This window comes from Sparus aurata, chromosome 1 (genome assembly GCF_900880675.1).
Source record: "Sparus aurata chromosome 1, fSpaAur1.1, whole genome shotgun sequence".
NCBI classification, from domain to species: Eukaryota; Metazoa; Chordata; class Actinopteri; order Spariformes; family Sparidae; genus Sparus; species Sparus aurata.
Genome location: NC_044187.1, coordinates 18,146,071 through 18,161,888, shown reverse-complemented (window position 1 = coordinate 18,161,888; position 15,818 = coordinate 18,146,071). Strand labels below are relative to the sequence as shown.

General features: G+C 39.5%; 2 protein-coding genes across 3 annotated transcripts in view; one reads left to right on the top strand and one right to left on the bottom strand.

Moving 5' to 3' along the window:
* ctnna2 (catenin (cadherin-associated protein), alpha 2) overlaps positions 1-15,818 on the top strand; it is a 383,489-nt gene that overhangs the window by 232,036 nt on the left and 135,635 nt on the right. The window lies entirely within an intron of this gene.
* On the bottom strand, positions 8,207-12,778 carry lrrtm1 (leucine rich repeat transmembrane neuronal 1). The gene has a single exon (XM_030412845.1). It carries the CDS (start codon positions 11,467-11,469, stop codon positions 9,892-9,894), a length of 1,578 nt encoding a protein of 525 aa, XP_030268705.1. The 5' UTR covers positions 11,470-12,778; the 3' UTR covers positions 8,207-9,891.

Genomic DNA, 15,818 nt, shown 5'->3' with positions numbered 1-15,818 from the left:
ATTCCCTTATGTGTCTATGAGGAAGACTTAGAAGAGAATGCATTACAGCATATTTATAGTCTGGCATAAACAAATCTGTTAAATAAACAAATGGACTGTGAAACATTTAGTAAGCACTGTTTAACTCTGGAGGGACCAGTTTGTAACCCTAACCCTAACCCAACCCATGGAAACTGATTTTATCTCATGTTTGCAAACTGACATATGATATATCACATCACAATTTGCACATTTTCAGATGACTGAGCTTGTGGGCAGTTTCCTAGAATACCCCATGACTGTTAACTCTGGCGCTCAGACACCACTGTAATAATTTCTTTTATTTCACTGTAACCAGCTACATTTCAGATCAGTTTGGTCACCTTTAATGCATATAAACACTTGGTCTCAAGGATGAAATAACACAATTTTTGTCATTGACTGTGCTGCATCAGCATCTTGGAGAAATTCAAGCAGGTTGATTCCACTCACATCAGTGATGTTGCTTCCCTATTTCAAATTGCAGTCAACATTTTCATGAGTTTTATGACATTTCATTTTGGTAATACTGGAGGTATTAGCAGTGTAGAGCTTGAATCCATTTAACTGTGACAGTTAGAGCCCTACCGACAAATTGGTTGGTAGATAATATCGGCCTATCAGATATATCTTTATCGGCATATACAGTATATTGTCCGATATGAGTCGATATGACAAAACTTTTAATTTTACAGAACATGATACGGACAAAGCAAACTCAGAGCTGTCCTTAACGGCTATGTAAGGTAATATCCACACCGAGTATAAAAGCCTGCCAACTCCTTTACAGTTAGTTAGAACTGAAGAAACCTCTTGGATGAGAGGTGAAATGTCTTCATGTTGCGTACAATACAGCACCTAGATTTACCATGACCTGGATGACTGGGAACCTTCATTAACAATACAGACAAAGATACTTTTTTTAATTCCTAGTGAAATATACTGTTTCAGTTCACTGATTAAAGTTCATTGTTAAACTGGAAAACATTATGTCTCCATTGCCTATCTTTTTTACAAGTGTTACATAAGCAATAATCATTATACTAGTACTAGTACTAGTACTAAAAATTTACTTACTATCGTTTTTGTACGCCATAAAACATGGGAACCATTGCTTTAATGTTAATCAGTAATTGCTTTTAGTAAGCTTGTATTATTTTGTGTGTTTGTCACACAGGTACAGGTACACAGGTAGCAGCAATCAAGTTCCCTGGGGGATGTTTGGAGCCTGCAGTCTGTTTGTAAAGTCTTCAGGATATTGAGAAACATCAAATCATTAAAAAAAAATAAATAAATAAAATTCTCCAAGAGTTCACAATCTAACATGTGTCCAGTGGCAGACAGCATTGCAAACCAGTCAGTCAACCAATGGCACTTTTCTTTTTCAATTTGTGGGAAGCCGTAACAGCAATGATGTGATTAAACCCTAACATCCTTACAACACCGTTAGAGTGCACGGAAGCATGAGGGTGTTATAAATTTATATAGACCTATAGTGTTGTGCAGCATGGTTGGCAGAATGGATGACAGTGTCACAGTTGGCTGTCATAGCTCAGCACAGTCTCCCAATACAAGGTCGTCTTTCTGCTCATCCTCTTTTTCGATGTCGATGTCTGTTGCAAGTTCGACATTAAACGCACTGTTGGTTTAACTATTGTACCGCAGGCTCTCCAGTCTATGCAAGGCAGACACGCTACTGTACTCTGCCATTGGCCGCCTAATCTGACAGCAATCTGTTGCACTCTTAAACTGTTTGTGTCTGTGATCTCTGACTGAATTAAAGTTACAGTTCGCAAAACTGCGAAAAGAGTATATATTTTAACAAGCCTTTTCTTTTCTCTTTGTTTCTCTTCTTGCACTCTTTGTGGGTCCATTTGTCTTCTTCTTCCAATACAACAGGTAAGTCATCTTTTGTACTACTTTGAGGGTTAAAAGCTGGACTATCTTCTGCACATGAACTGTTACAGTGTGAAAGTCTACCAAAAGTACTTGCTGCACTAGGGATGTATTTTAGCCCAATGGTTTTGTAAACAATGAACGCATTCCCTTTGCTCAGTTGACACATTGGAAAATGGGGCAATTCCATTCATGCAGCCAATCACATTGGCTATTGGAGAGATGCCAATCTGCCCTCACAGATAGGGAAGAGAGAGGGAGCAAGGAGAGCGGGTAGGATAGCATTTATTCATCCTGACACTGATCAGATAAATGGGAAATGATAAATGCTGTCCATTTTTACTTCCCTTAACCTGTGTTAACTTTTCATTCAAAAAGAGGCTCAGACAGTCTTTATGTGCTGTACCTTTGAAATGCTTAATCAAAGTGCTGTTTGGGATTCAGTTTTATTTGAGATGATCCGACTGTGAATAATGAAGTATGATGCAGTTGTCCTGATGACTCATTTAGCATAAATGGTGGATAAGTTCAGCTGACGCCAGTCTGCTCGGCAAAAGAGAACACAATCTTCATTGTAGGAAGAAAAAAGGCATTGTTTTAAATCAGTTCTTTGAGTTTTTTTTTTTTTATTTATTTTCTTTCAACTGATTTGCTTGAGTCGAGCTGTTGGTGCCCACGTATAACCAAGTGCAGATATGTTCTTTCATGGCAGCTTAATTTACAGTTGTTGAAAAGGCCAGGATGTCCCTGAATGGTGATGCGGCTGATATTTTGGGGGTTGGGCTGTGTGGCTGCACAATGTTAGACAAATATGTTTTGTTATTATTATAATTTTTGGTGAAAAGGAGAAAATTCATTCTTTGTATTGATATTAATATGGAATTTTTAGTAGTTATAAATATATTTAGATATATAGTGTATATATAATTTCATACATATCTCTCTATCCTGACACAGTTTCATCCTGATGCTGACACCTTGATTTTAATCCAAACCCCAATTTTTCCGAAATTTAAACGGTACCAGTAGCTGGTTACTTGTTAGCTGCAACAGACATGTTTTTTTTTTTTAGATCAGTGATATATTGTGTGTTGTTTTAGCAGAGACAATAAATCTATGCAGGGTATGAGGATGTACTGTGCTAACTTGAGCGGAATGAGAATATGCACTTCGACTCTGGCACGCTTTTGCGTGACATGAGGTCCATTATATAATTACAAAAATATAAACTTCTAGTTCAACCATTTGTAAGATAAAGTTGTTGCGGAGGTAATGGGTTGCACTAACACTTAAGTATTCACAATATTTACTGTTTCATTTTTTAAATGATGTATTGTGTTTGCCAAGAATAGTCTCTAATGCACTTACATTACTTACAACCTGCACAATTCAGTCACAGAAACCTCAGCCATGCATTGTATTGATCTCCTTTTTACTTGTGTGGAGCATGTGTTAGACACATGTCTTTAGGCATCTCATATAATATGACCATTTGAAGGACTATTGACGTATGAGAAAAAGAACTGGCCTGAAAACACATTTCAGAAAATGCATGACACGCAATATTTGTGGTGTAGAAATTTTAGCCTAAATTATCTTGGATTTCGTTTGATATCCCATCAATTTTCCGGGTCAATCCTTGAAGGTATGAATAACAATAACTCAATGGAAAATCCAGAGTCTAGTCATGGATAAAGCTTTGTAGTTCCGTCACTATAATACTCTGAATAGCAGGCGCTGACCCACATCTGCTCTTATACCGGTTACATGGAGCCCCAGATGCAGGCCCAGCTGTTGCAATGTATTATCTCACTGAGTGACCCTGTTGCTTTATGTTAAGTGCAAGACAAAACATTATCATGGGCTTATCCAATGTACCAATATAGCAGGAAAGTTAACTACAAAATACACACTAACATTTTTTTTTTTTTTTTTTTTTTTTTTTATCTATAGTAGTCTGATCCTCTCGTACCCTCTGACTCACTGTCATGAATATTCAGTTGCAAACCTTGCCCCCATTCTCTAACCAGTTTCACCTTCCTCAGCAGGCACCACTGCTCTACCTACAATACCATATGTACAGTAGGTAAGAATAATGACACCTCAGTCATTATTATTAATTCAGGGTTGCTTGAGTGTGGTGCATGCAAATGAAGCAGTGGGCGTAGAGAGCTATAAGCTGCCTGGAGATTTAGCCTGAGTAATGAATGTAATTTAAGTGACCTGCTGGACCTCTGTCCGTTTTAGTAAAGTTGTGTTTTGGACAGTTTATTTCAGCGTTCACAAGGATGGGGTTGGACGGAAACTAAAAGCTGTTCTCATTCAAAGCTAGTATTTAAATGGAGATGTGTCAGTACAGGATGTGAGTTCAATTTCCATTTTCTGTCCTCTTTAATTGATCGCCATCTTGTACATGTAGATTCAGTAAATGCCAGGTTTTTGTTAGTGGCCATGTAGAATATATAGAATTATTACACGGCTCTTCTTAATGCTGTAGAATGCTCCATTCACTTTAATGTGCCTTCCCAACGATCGGCGGTCAATTATGTTTGTATAATTGACCGCTGCTAAGCATATTTGACCGTTGTCAAGGAAAGTGGCCTTTTTGCCTCTGATTCACATATTTCGTAGCACTCCACGCCCTAAAATCTTTGCTCCGCAAGTAGTCCGGACACTTATCACCCCAGCGTCTTCGGTCGCTAAGCAACGTCAGCTGATCTGTAGTCTACTTCATATCAGAAAAAACGTACTCCTAGGCCACTAGTATGGATGAGTTTCACATTAACTTTAATATTCTTGGAAAATATGGTGATTTCAACTCTTGGCAAAAGGCTGAGTTGTCGTCACCATTCAAGAAAAGAAAAAGAGAGGAAAGCAGCGAAGAGGGAGAAGCGAAACAGCGTTGGTTTGGCGACCTATATTTCTCTGCTGAAAAACACTATGAATGGTAACAGATAAATTGTAAAAAGACACACTGTGTCAAGTTTTATTTCGTGTTGGCAAGTAACCGTGTAATAAGCAGGATAATGTATAGAACGGCGGTCACTAGCGGGAAAATAAGTCTTACTTACTGTATATCAAATTCATTGTAGTAAAATCACTTTTATAACAACAACAGCAGCAATATTTGGAAGCAGGAAGAGAGGGGAATTTACAACAAGAGAGAAAATGCCATGTCAGTGTTTTTTTGGATTCAAAGATAATGTTGATGATGATTACAATATTGATCCTGATAAACCCACCTGTTATAAAAGAAGCATTGCAAAGCCACCCACTCAGTGTCATTAGTCATCACCAGCTCCCTACAGCCTACTGCAGTACATGCTGCCACCCATGATTTAGCTCTCCATCCAGTTATGAGGGGGTGTTAAGCATTTATTATGCAGCACCGTCCTGGTCCCAGTGAGATGGCAGAATGTTGCCCGATCAATACCCCTCACAGGAAGCTGGGTTAATTTATTTTTTAAGGATTTGTTTGCATCTCTAAGCCCTCCCCTTTGCTGCAGGTTGTGATGCACGCTGTTTCCTAAAGATCTGCAGAGTGATGTGTTGTCTCTGACATACATATACAACACTGCACAAGCTGTGTGTGCCGGTCCACTGGCAGAAACATGCAGAGACCGTTTCTGTACACTGCACTCCACTGTTGTATTTGTGTTATAGAAAAAAACAATTTTGCCGTTTACTTCATTGTTTTTGTTTTTTTTTGGGCGATCGAGGCTCAAGACTCTGACATGGCTGGTTGTGATTGTTTGCTGATTTGAGGTGAAGCTAAATTGTGTTTATTGTGATCTCAGCAACTTTCTGTACAATTTGAGCCTGCAGGTTCTCTCTTTTGTAGTTGTTGACCTTAAGCTCTGACCCAGCCTCATGTACAGAATGCCCCACTCATTTAACACCACACCCCCTCCGAATGTTCTCATTTCATTGCAGTGACCTTTACTCTCTGTGTCAGTAAGTCTCCTTTCACATCCATCTTTTTCTTTTGTGATTTCTCGTCTCCACGTTGTATTCATGAGAAAATAGTCCTTGACATTATAGGATTTACAGGTCTGTTGTGCCTATTTATAACCACACATGTGCACAAATGTAACTGCATGTGCACACATACAGCACATTCTCAGTTATACACACAGAAGCTTCAAGACAATAGCTTCAGCCTGATTAGCATGTGCGGTGTACATACAACCCCTGTATATGTTCTGGCTGGCAAACAGCTGTGGCTCTGCAGAGTACAGAACAAATGTCATGCTCTCATGCCCAGCTGCTCTTAAAAGGAGCAGAATCTCACACTTTCTGACTGAACAATGATCGGCAGAATGGCAACCACTAATCGTCCTTCGAATCAATTATCTTTTTGCATGTAAATGCACCATACCATCCTCATCAGTTCACGCTTGAAAATGTGAAGGAGAGATGACTACATTTGTTATCACTATGATCATTTTTGGTTACCACTCATCTATATTGATTTTTACTGAGTATCATCAATCAAGGCATTTATAATGGATGCTGTCTGAGAGCACATATCTCTCCTCAGGGAATTATCATCCCAGGCTTAGGTCAAACAGAGATTTTGATCTATTGTCAGTTAGACGAATTGATGTTTTTTCTCAATTTATGGTGTTTTACAGACAAAGGAAGAGCGAGAGAGAGAGAGAGAGTAAGGTAAGGGTGAGCAGGGATAGAGATGAGTCTTAAGTCGTTTAATGTTAACCCTCAGTACCCAAAGCTTTTAAAATATTCAGAACCATTCTCCATCACCTTTTGCCCTGCTCGCTTGTTCAAGAAAAGAGTGAAATGAAATCAATAGAGGTGCCAGCGCTGGCCTCTATGCGAGGCATCATCCAATATTTATACAAATGAAGCTTCACAACCTCAAATTTACCCAGCAATTTCATGTATAAGGGGCCGTGAAGGACTTGAAGACGGTGAAAATTCTACACAGGACGTGGAAATGAAAGAATGAAATAAATCAGTGTCCCTATCACGAGGGCCTGCCATGTACTGCAGTCATTTGCATGTGCATGACACGGCAGGTTGTGATTAACAGCTGCTGTATGTTGAGTCTTAAAGTGGGACGGCCTCTGTCCCATATACAAGAAATGGATCATAAATCCTACCTAGCAACTTTAAGCCATGAGGGTGCTATCACTCCCCAAAATGTATCTCTTGAGAATTTGGCACAAAGTTGAATGTTTTGTTACTTAGGCACCACATTAATATCCATGTCAATAGTCAAAAAACATGAGAGCTCGTTGTAGGTATATTGCTCTCAAGCACCTTTATTTCTGATCCTATGTGCGCCCTTTCCTCAGACATCGATGTTAATGACTGATACAGGGTCCCTTTACTATAACAGACTACTGAGGTCAGTTTTAGATGAACACAAATGATCAATTTGGTGTGGATATGTGTAAGACAAACTCCCTGTACACAAATGTGAGCAGAAATTTGTACACAAACAAAGACATGTTATAGTTTTAAAAAAGTGACTGAAACAAAGTTTTTCATGTATGTTTGAAGGAAACCTTCCTATCATATTGTTGGAAATTACACATATCTATGTGTTTATGTAGGAATGTGAAATGCATGTTTACTACCACGTGCATTTATCAAAGAAAGAAATAATGTAATAGTCTCATTTTAGTGAACTCAAGTGTAAAACACTGAATTCCCATCATACCCTTCGTATTACTAAAGATGATAAGTTTGTAATGGGATTTTACCTGAGAGAAATCCAATCAGCTGTGCAAGGAAAAGAAGGTAATTTGATATGTATATTGTCACCTTGTTAGTCTCTCTAGGATATGACAATTTAGTCATTATAATAGTAAACACAAATGTAATCAATAATTTTCATCAGCTTAACATTTTGTCTTATTCCTGCAATGTTTCCACAAAATATTGTACAAATATTTGACCATTTTAACCATCACTACCAATATCATGAAATGTTTCAATTTAGAGCCACTGATAATGAGCTCTCGTCAAATAAAACAAATTTGCAATCCTAGTAAAACAATTTTCTTAGGACGCATTATTCGCTGGTGGACCTCTGTACTTCTTCTCAGGCAGGGCTCACTCCTGGGTCCTGTATCACTCCAGAACAGGCTCCACTGATTTAAAACTTATCAGACCATCTCTAACCCTTCAAGATCCAAGTCTTACCTGTTTTCTGACCTTTTGTTGTGTGCTTTTCACTTGAACACGAGAGCACTTACAATATTGTTGATGAATTGGAAGGTAATGGTTTACTCTTATTGGAACTTATATAATGATTGTCAGTGAGTTCTTAAAACATTTTTATTCCTGCTGACTTACAAGTTGTAAACATTATCTTAATTTATAGCAAAAGAACACAAAAATGATGCAAATTGATGCACTCAATTTTTTTTTTTTTTTTTTTTTTCAGAAAAGCCGCTGCAAATTCAGTATAGTGATGTTGCCCCTGCTGTAGAAGTTTGCAGAATATGGTGCACAATAGGTAAAACGCAGCCACAGTATGAGAATATGCACACTAGAGAGCAGTCTGTTCCCTCTTTCTGCAGTCACTGTGATCCTCCATCTTCCTCTCACCGCCCGTCCTCCCCCCTCACAAAACATACTGTTCATGTCAAAGGACCCAGGAAACACAACATCTGTCAGTGGACTAATTTACACAATGAACACCAGAGGAAGAAGGATATATATACACCTCAAAATGGCCTTGTATTCAACAAACATTTTACATCACATGAAAACACAGTGAAGAATATTGTATGTGCAAATCTTCCTTTAAGCTGCTGGAATATTTCTTTAATGAATCTGGTAAAATCTGACATTGTATTTGGATTTCAGTAAGCAATGTTTTCAATGACCATTGGATTTAGTGTGCTTGATTCAGTGAAAGGAGACATCACTCCTCCGTGAAAGCCAAACAGTGAGAGGCAATGAAAGGCATAGCTTTAGATCTTTGACACGCTGCTTTCTTTACTTGGATGGTACACAAATAGTGACATAATAATATGAAAATATGCTAACCAATTAGAATATAATAGATCTTTGAATCTATTGTCAGAATGGCAATGGGAAGGGGGAAAGAAACTACACTGATAGCGAGCAAACACAGTGAATGATAAAACAACAAATATGAGAGATAAAACAGAGAAGAGATCTAAAATTCAGACCATGGATTTACATCAAAGATGAGATGCAGATATCCCTCTGCCCCTTTTAATTTTTTGTATTTCATTTTATTTTTTGGTTCGATACACTGCAGAGACATGGCTCTCCAGTCCACAAGCGCAAAAGACTGTGTCTATTGTCATTCATCCTTTCTGACAGCTTCTCACGTACAAATGAGTTTACTGTGAATAGCAATTCATTTATTTAAACATTTTTTTGTAGTTTACAAAAGAAATAGATTATCTTGTATCATTTTTCTCCACACTTGCACTTTTTCTTTTAACATATTTTACACAGACTTTAATTTTTACATTGTAATCGAACTTAAACATGTTTTTTTTTTCAATATTTTAAATGCCAGTCAAATATTGTGTTTACCATAATACAAATGGCTATTTTTCTTTTCTTCTTTTGTGTGTCCCCAGTTTGTTTTTAAACAATAATTAAATGTCCTGAAGTAGAAAGACACATTAAAGCTCAAATATCCACACATGAGAGAAAAGCCTCTGTGCCCACAATGTATTCCTCTCTGTGTTTCTGTAGAACATCAACAGGTCCAAGAGTCAGGGGCCCATTATGCACTGTGGCTTCAAATCAGCAGTAGATAACAGTAGCAGTAAATCCACCGCAAAATAGTCAGCCACATAAAGCACACTCCTTCCACGTCACAGTGAGATGCTGTGTAAAAAGTGTCCAAAAGATCCCTTTATTCCTTATGTCCCGCAATATTGCCCGCCCAAGTGTATCCGAAAAAAGGGATTTACTGTATATCCAGATAATCACAGGTAAAGATGTACTCACAAAGCAGGGTCACACCTCACATTCCCGAGAAGGTTGCTGTTGGCAAGTGCATGAGCCATATTCATTGATGATTACCAGAGCTCCCTCAATGTGGTTAGGTTTATAGTCAACATAGTACTCCGGTGTAGAAATCGCAGCCATCTGCTGCATGCTTTGCTTTTGCTTCTGCTTACGGCGCTGACTGCTGAAGCACTGCCTCAGCTGTCTTATTCCGGCTGGAAAGCACTTCCATGCCACATACAGCATGAGTACAATGATGAGAAAGGAAAAGATGAGTGCCATGGTACCAGTCACCACCTTGTGGATCTGCATGGTGCTCTCCAAGTCATCGTGGCCTACTGTGACAGTGAAAGAGCTGGTGACCACCTCACCACCCTCACCCTCATAAGGGTTGGTAGTAAATGGGCCCAGGAAAACAGAGCCTCCCTGGGCCAGATCCCTTGTAGAGGCATACAGGCCTGCTGTAGTCACATCTATTGGGGGATCCTCACATAGCTGAAAAGCGTAGACAGCATCCAAGACATCCTCGCCCTGTGCGGTGTCGGGGCTTGAACACAGCAGGGAATTGTCACGCTGGCCTCGGAAGGCACTCAGCCAAGAGGCCAAGGCACACACGTTGCGACTGCACTCCCAGTCATTCCCTGTCAGGGTAATGCTGTCCAGAGATGACCAAGAGTCCAGGATGTGCTGGTCCAAAGATGTCAACCGATTGGAGTCTAGCATTAGCACCTTTAGGTTGGGTGCACTCTCAAAAACATGTGGCTCAATGTACTCGATTTCATTGGCTGACAGGTCAATCTTCTCTAAAAAATGCCATGTCCATTCCAGTGTATTAACAACAATAGTGGCACGATTGTTGTGCATGTACAGAGTACGTAAAGAGATGAGACGAGGGAAGTGGGCTAGGTTGACTTTAACTAGTTCATTGTGCTCAAGATGCAACTCAGTCAACTTGAAGAGGCCAGCGAAGGAGTTTCGTGCCAGGCTCTGCAGTTGGTTGTATCCCAAGTCCAGAAACTGCATGCTTCGGCAGTCTTGAAAAATCCGCACTGGCACAAATTTTAGAGCATTGTAGCGCAAATGCAAATTGGTGAGCTTTCTAAGGCCGTGGAACAGGTCAGGCTCTAGTGCCTGCAGCCTGTTGTATGAGAGATCCAGGATACGCAGGTTTGGGAGGGGCCTAAAGGTACCATTTGGCAGAATCTCAATCCGGTTGCTGCTGAGGTCCAACTCCTTGACCCGTCTTAGCCTGTCAAATGCACCCTCCTCCACAATGTCAATGTTGTTGTGATCTAGGTAGAGCCAGGTGAGCTGTGACAGACCAGCCAGTTGGCCTTCACGCAGCTCGGTCAAGTTGTTCTCTCTCATGGACAGGCCCATGGCACTGCTCAGATTGCGGGGAATGTCTGTGAGGTTGAGCCCCTCGCAGTACAGCAGCTTGCTGTCGCAGCGGCACAGCCTTGGACAAACCCCCTCCACCAAGGGAACCGTTCTCAGAAAAATGCCCAATAAACACAGTATCAACCCAGGGGGCTTCTTCAGTGGCCACTTTAAATACAGTCCAATTAGAAGGAAATCCATTAGCATAAATATCCAGGGATGCCACTGAGAAAATGTCCATTGAACCACTCTGGATATTATTTTTGCACCTATCACATCATATTGATCACATCATAGTTAATTAATTTCATAACCTGTTTTATTCCGTTTCTGCATTTAATCTATAGACAGTGATTATATTTATTATATTTTGTCAACCAAGCGAGTCCTTGTTGAAAAATTCAAAGGATAAAAGGGCAAGTCGCTTTGCTTATGTTAGATATCAAGCAGTGGGTGGAGAGTAGAGGGGATGAAAAAAAAAAATCGTCCTCATTGATCGATCTTATTTGAAAAGATTCCTACTCACCCCTATCCAAAAGCTGACAATCTCCATTCAGCATCTCGCTTTGTACCTCAACACTAATTATGTGCGAATCTAAAAAAGACCCCACTGTGGTACAAATTCTCCCCCCCTCCCTTCTCCCTTTTCAGTGGACACCAGATCCTTGGCAGGCTTACAATGTCTTAGTTCTCCTCAAGTGAAAGAGCCAGAAAGAGAAGGAATCCAAGTAGCTTTCAGCGAAATGGTAGGAAGTGCAAGTTCCCCAGTCTGCATGCATGAGCTCTGTCTCTTTTGCTCCTCCGCAGTCCTCTGCTGCAATGATCAGAGGAGAGAAGAGACAACCAGTGAAAGGGAAAAAAAAGGACCAAGAAAAAAAGCTTTGTAAATATCTGTCCAGCTCTTTTCTCCTCCCTTTTTCTGCTTAAGTTTCAGCAGATCTGTCAACACATATTATCATCCATCTCTGGAAGCAATCACTGACTTGTAAGGTTTAAATCCATTCAAGCGGGTAATCATGCTTTCAGTGACGGACGCAAGGAAAAAAAAAAGAGAAGGATTTAAAGAGGTGAACCCTGTTCACTGTTTTCTTGTGTAACAGTATTCCTTGTCATCTCAATGGCTCATCCCGATTAAAGAAGCAGCTCGCATCCCCTGTGGCTCGCAGTTTTTCGTTCACTCCCTTGCTCTCCGGGTGTTTTCTCAGCGAGCTGGAAGAGGCTGCTGAAGGCTGGTGCTGGTCGGCAGGCAGGGGCGGTAAATGTGGGAAGCGAAGGAGCGTGCAATCCCTTGCAGCAGAGCAGTACACTGACAGTGCATGCAGAAGCACCTTCTGTTCACTGAGTGTCGTAAGCCACTCACAATTCAGAGTGCTCGCTCTCTTTCCCTCACTCTCTTGCTCTCTTTCCCTTGATCGCTAACTCACTTTTTCATGCTGCTCCCCTCCTCTTGCTCTCTCTCCCCTCTTCTCTCCTTGCTTTTCTCTTGCTGTGTTTTTCTCTGTGCCTGAGACATTTACATATTCAGAATGGGCTGGGCTTAAACCGGGAGCTTTAATGAAACCCCCCCCCCCCCCCCTCTCTCTCTCTCTCTCTCTCTCTCCTCTCTCTCTCTCTCTCTCTCTCTCTCCCCCCCCCCCCCCCCCCTCTCACTCTCCCTCTTCTTCCTTTTCTGACTGTAATAAATTGGGCCATATAATGTCTGCCTCCTTTGACGTTGCCGTGAGGAAGCAGTTTTCTGATTTCAGAGTTGCAAAATAACATTTACCCAATGGGACACCATCCAAAAAGGGTGGCCTGTATTAGTTCCACCCCTAAAAAGGAGAGCCCATTTTATGCATATTAACGGAATCCACATATGGAAGAACAACAAAGAAGAAATTATTCAATTAAAATTCACCATATTCTCTCTCAAGATCACAAACTAAATCCACACATCACACAGAAGTAATTAATTTCAATAACAGTGATATAATTTAGATATACTCATCGTCATGTCTGCTTAATGAATTAAAATATGACTTTGTATAATTAATCAAACTTGGCCTTTTATAATCAATGTTTAGTCTTGCCAGCAAAAAGGGTTACAGTATAGTGAGTCAAGGCTATGACATTCTTCATTTGATCACTCTTTCTGTGTCCATGCCTTCTATGTCATTGTCTATTATGGTGAGGCTCTCCATTCTGAATACAGATGTAATTGCTTGCCACATAATATTAGCATAAGGCTATAACGTAAATATTCTTCTCTGAAGGTCCACTCTCGCATTGCTTTGTATGTCTCTGGAATCACTCCTAGCCTTGTCATCTTTCTCCCATTAATTTTCAAATACAATGAGCTGTGGCAAGGCCTTACATTCCTCATTTCAGCCAAGTTTCTAACCATCTGATCTTTTCCCCTTTCTGATTTCATTACATTTCTACTGGAGTTGCCACGTCTTTGATATCATGGCTTTTTTTATTATTGTTTTTAAAAGGAGTTAAGAAAGAATGAAAACAAAAATATATATGTTTTAATACATCCTTATTACAAAAAGCAATAAGTTTGGTGATTTTGTAAGATATTTTATTTAAATTACTGCTGGCAGAAAACCTTGCCTTGCCTATTAACTAGACATGATAATAACAATACATTTTGAGAGCTGCGATACTTGAAGATGCTTTTAACAATAAAGTTCAATAAAATATTCTAACCGTTGGGAACTGGGGTTTTGTAGGTCTAAACTAAGTGAAGGAAAAAACCCAGGTGAATTGTGGAATGTTTCTGCAGATTTTTAGCATGTCTATGTGCCTGTTGATGTCTCTTGCTTTGGCGGTCAGTCACTTTAGTGTTGCTGTTGGTGTTGAAGCTGGTAGAAAGAAATGACTTTGTTTCACTGTATTTATCAACCATATCTTAGCTAGTCTCCACTCGTCTGTCAGATATGAATATAAGATTACAGTAAGAGCTAATTCAGGAGAGTTAGCTTCAGCGTTGCAGGGAACAGGATAGTGGATTAGATGGTTTTAAGTGCATTTTATCAAACCCAAAGTGTCCCCATCCAGTGGTATAACCCATTACTGCAGCAACTCTACAGACCTTTCTGACTGTGACACTACCAACTTTTAAGCTTTTGTCTGTTATGCAAGCCGTATCTATGGTTGGAAAGAGATGCTGAGGGATAATGAAAGAACGGATCAGAGGCTAAGATTTGGTGTCGATTTTTGTTGTTGATGGTATTCTAATCATTGAATACATGTGCATTCAGTGTATCTCTCTGGATGACATAAGCACGTAATCGAGATTGGGTTCACCCGTGCCAATATATTGCCAAAGGCTTTTGGATGCAGCACATCAGAAATGTTACCATGAATGTCCAAAGCTATTTTGTTTAATTGTTTAACAACTATCTCTTAATTTTTATCTCATCAATACTGAATACTATTCTTAATTGTATTTTTTTGTTTGCAAAATCAGTAGTTCTACACAATGAATTAAAAAAGGTAGAGTATGCCTCTGCGTCACAGAAGTAGTAGTGCTCTTTTTCTCAATATGAAGCAGATCCTATAATGGTTACGAAATTTTAAGCATTTATAGGCTTTTTAGAAAGATGGATAAATGACAGTGCATTATCTGGCTGCATCTAGTGGACCATACGTAGTTAAGCTTGAAAATAGGGTGGGAGTTGGGTCTCTAGTTGATTACAATAATTATACCAATGAACCACAATTACCTAACAGGCCTGTACTTTGTTCTGACCCTGTCTGACACTCGACAACTTCACCTTAAATGCTGCATCCACTGCCACAATACTCCTAAGAGGTTCTTAACATCAATTTTACAAGTGAAGAATTCTCAGTTGTTTCTCTCTTGTTACTTTGATTGAAACAACATTTTAAAATCAGTTAATTTCTACAAATGTATGTTTAGTTTAGTTTTTAGCCCCCCTATTTTCATTTTTTTTTTTCCCCTTTTTATTTTCATCATGAGAACTTATTCATCACTCAGATCAAACAAAGTAAAGTTGGTGGAGGAAGATACAATAATACAACAATGTTAAACCTCATTAGATAGCAGTCAAAACTTTGAACAAATGTTGCCCTGATCTTTTGATTCAGTTAGATCACTTTGCACAAACCTCTTCAGTTCTGATTCACTATTTGAATTTAATCATGATCATTGAAGAGCTCAGTGAACATTTGACAGCAGCACTGATATATTGAGCACAGAGGAAAAAGAAGAAAAATTGTCCTTCACATGATCTGGACATTTTGAAGTTGGAATCATCTCTGACTTCCCTTTGCTATATTCCCTCTTAGCTGTAATGGATGACTACACCATCAGCTAATGACTTGGTGCACTATAATGACTTGACACAGCGAACAGGAGATGAGAGTATCCAGACCATCAGTTTTAAGACTTTAAGAGCTTTGGCTCTCAGCTTCGGAGTTAAGGTCAGCACAAGTGTGAGTGAAAGTGTGTGTTCGGGTCGGTTCATGGTTGATAAGGATATGGATTTTTTAAATGACTAACCTTCAGTAACCTTCTTTGTTTTCTTAATGTATAAATCGCAAACTTA

Bases quoted from the DNA above. Each gene is read 5' to 3' on its own strand.
- lrrtm1 (XM_030412845.1), bottom strand. From the start codon at position 11,469: ATGCTAATGGATTTCCTTCTAATTGGACTGTATTTAAAGTGGCCACTG.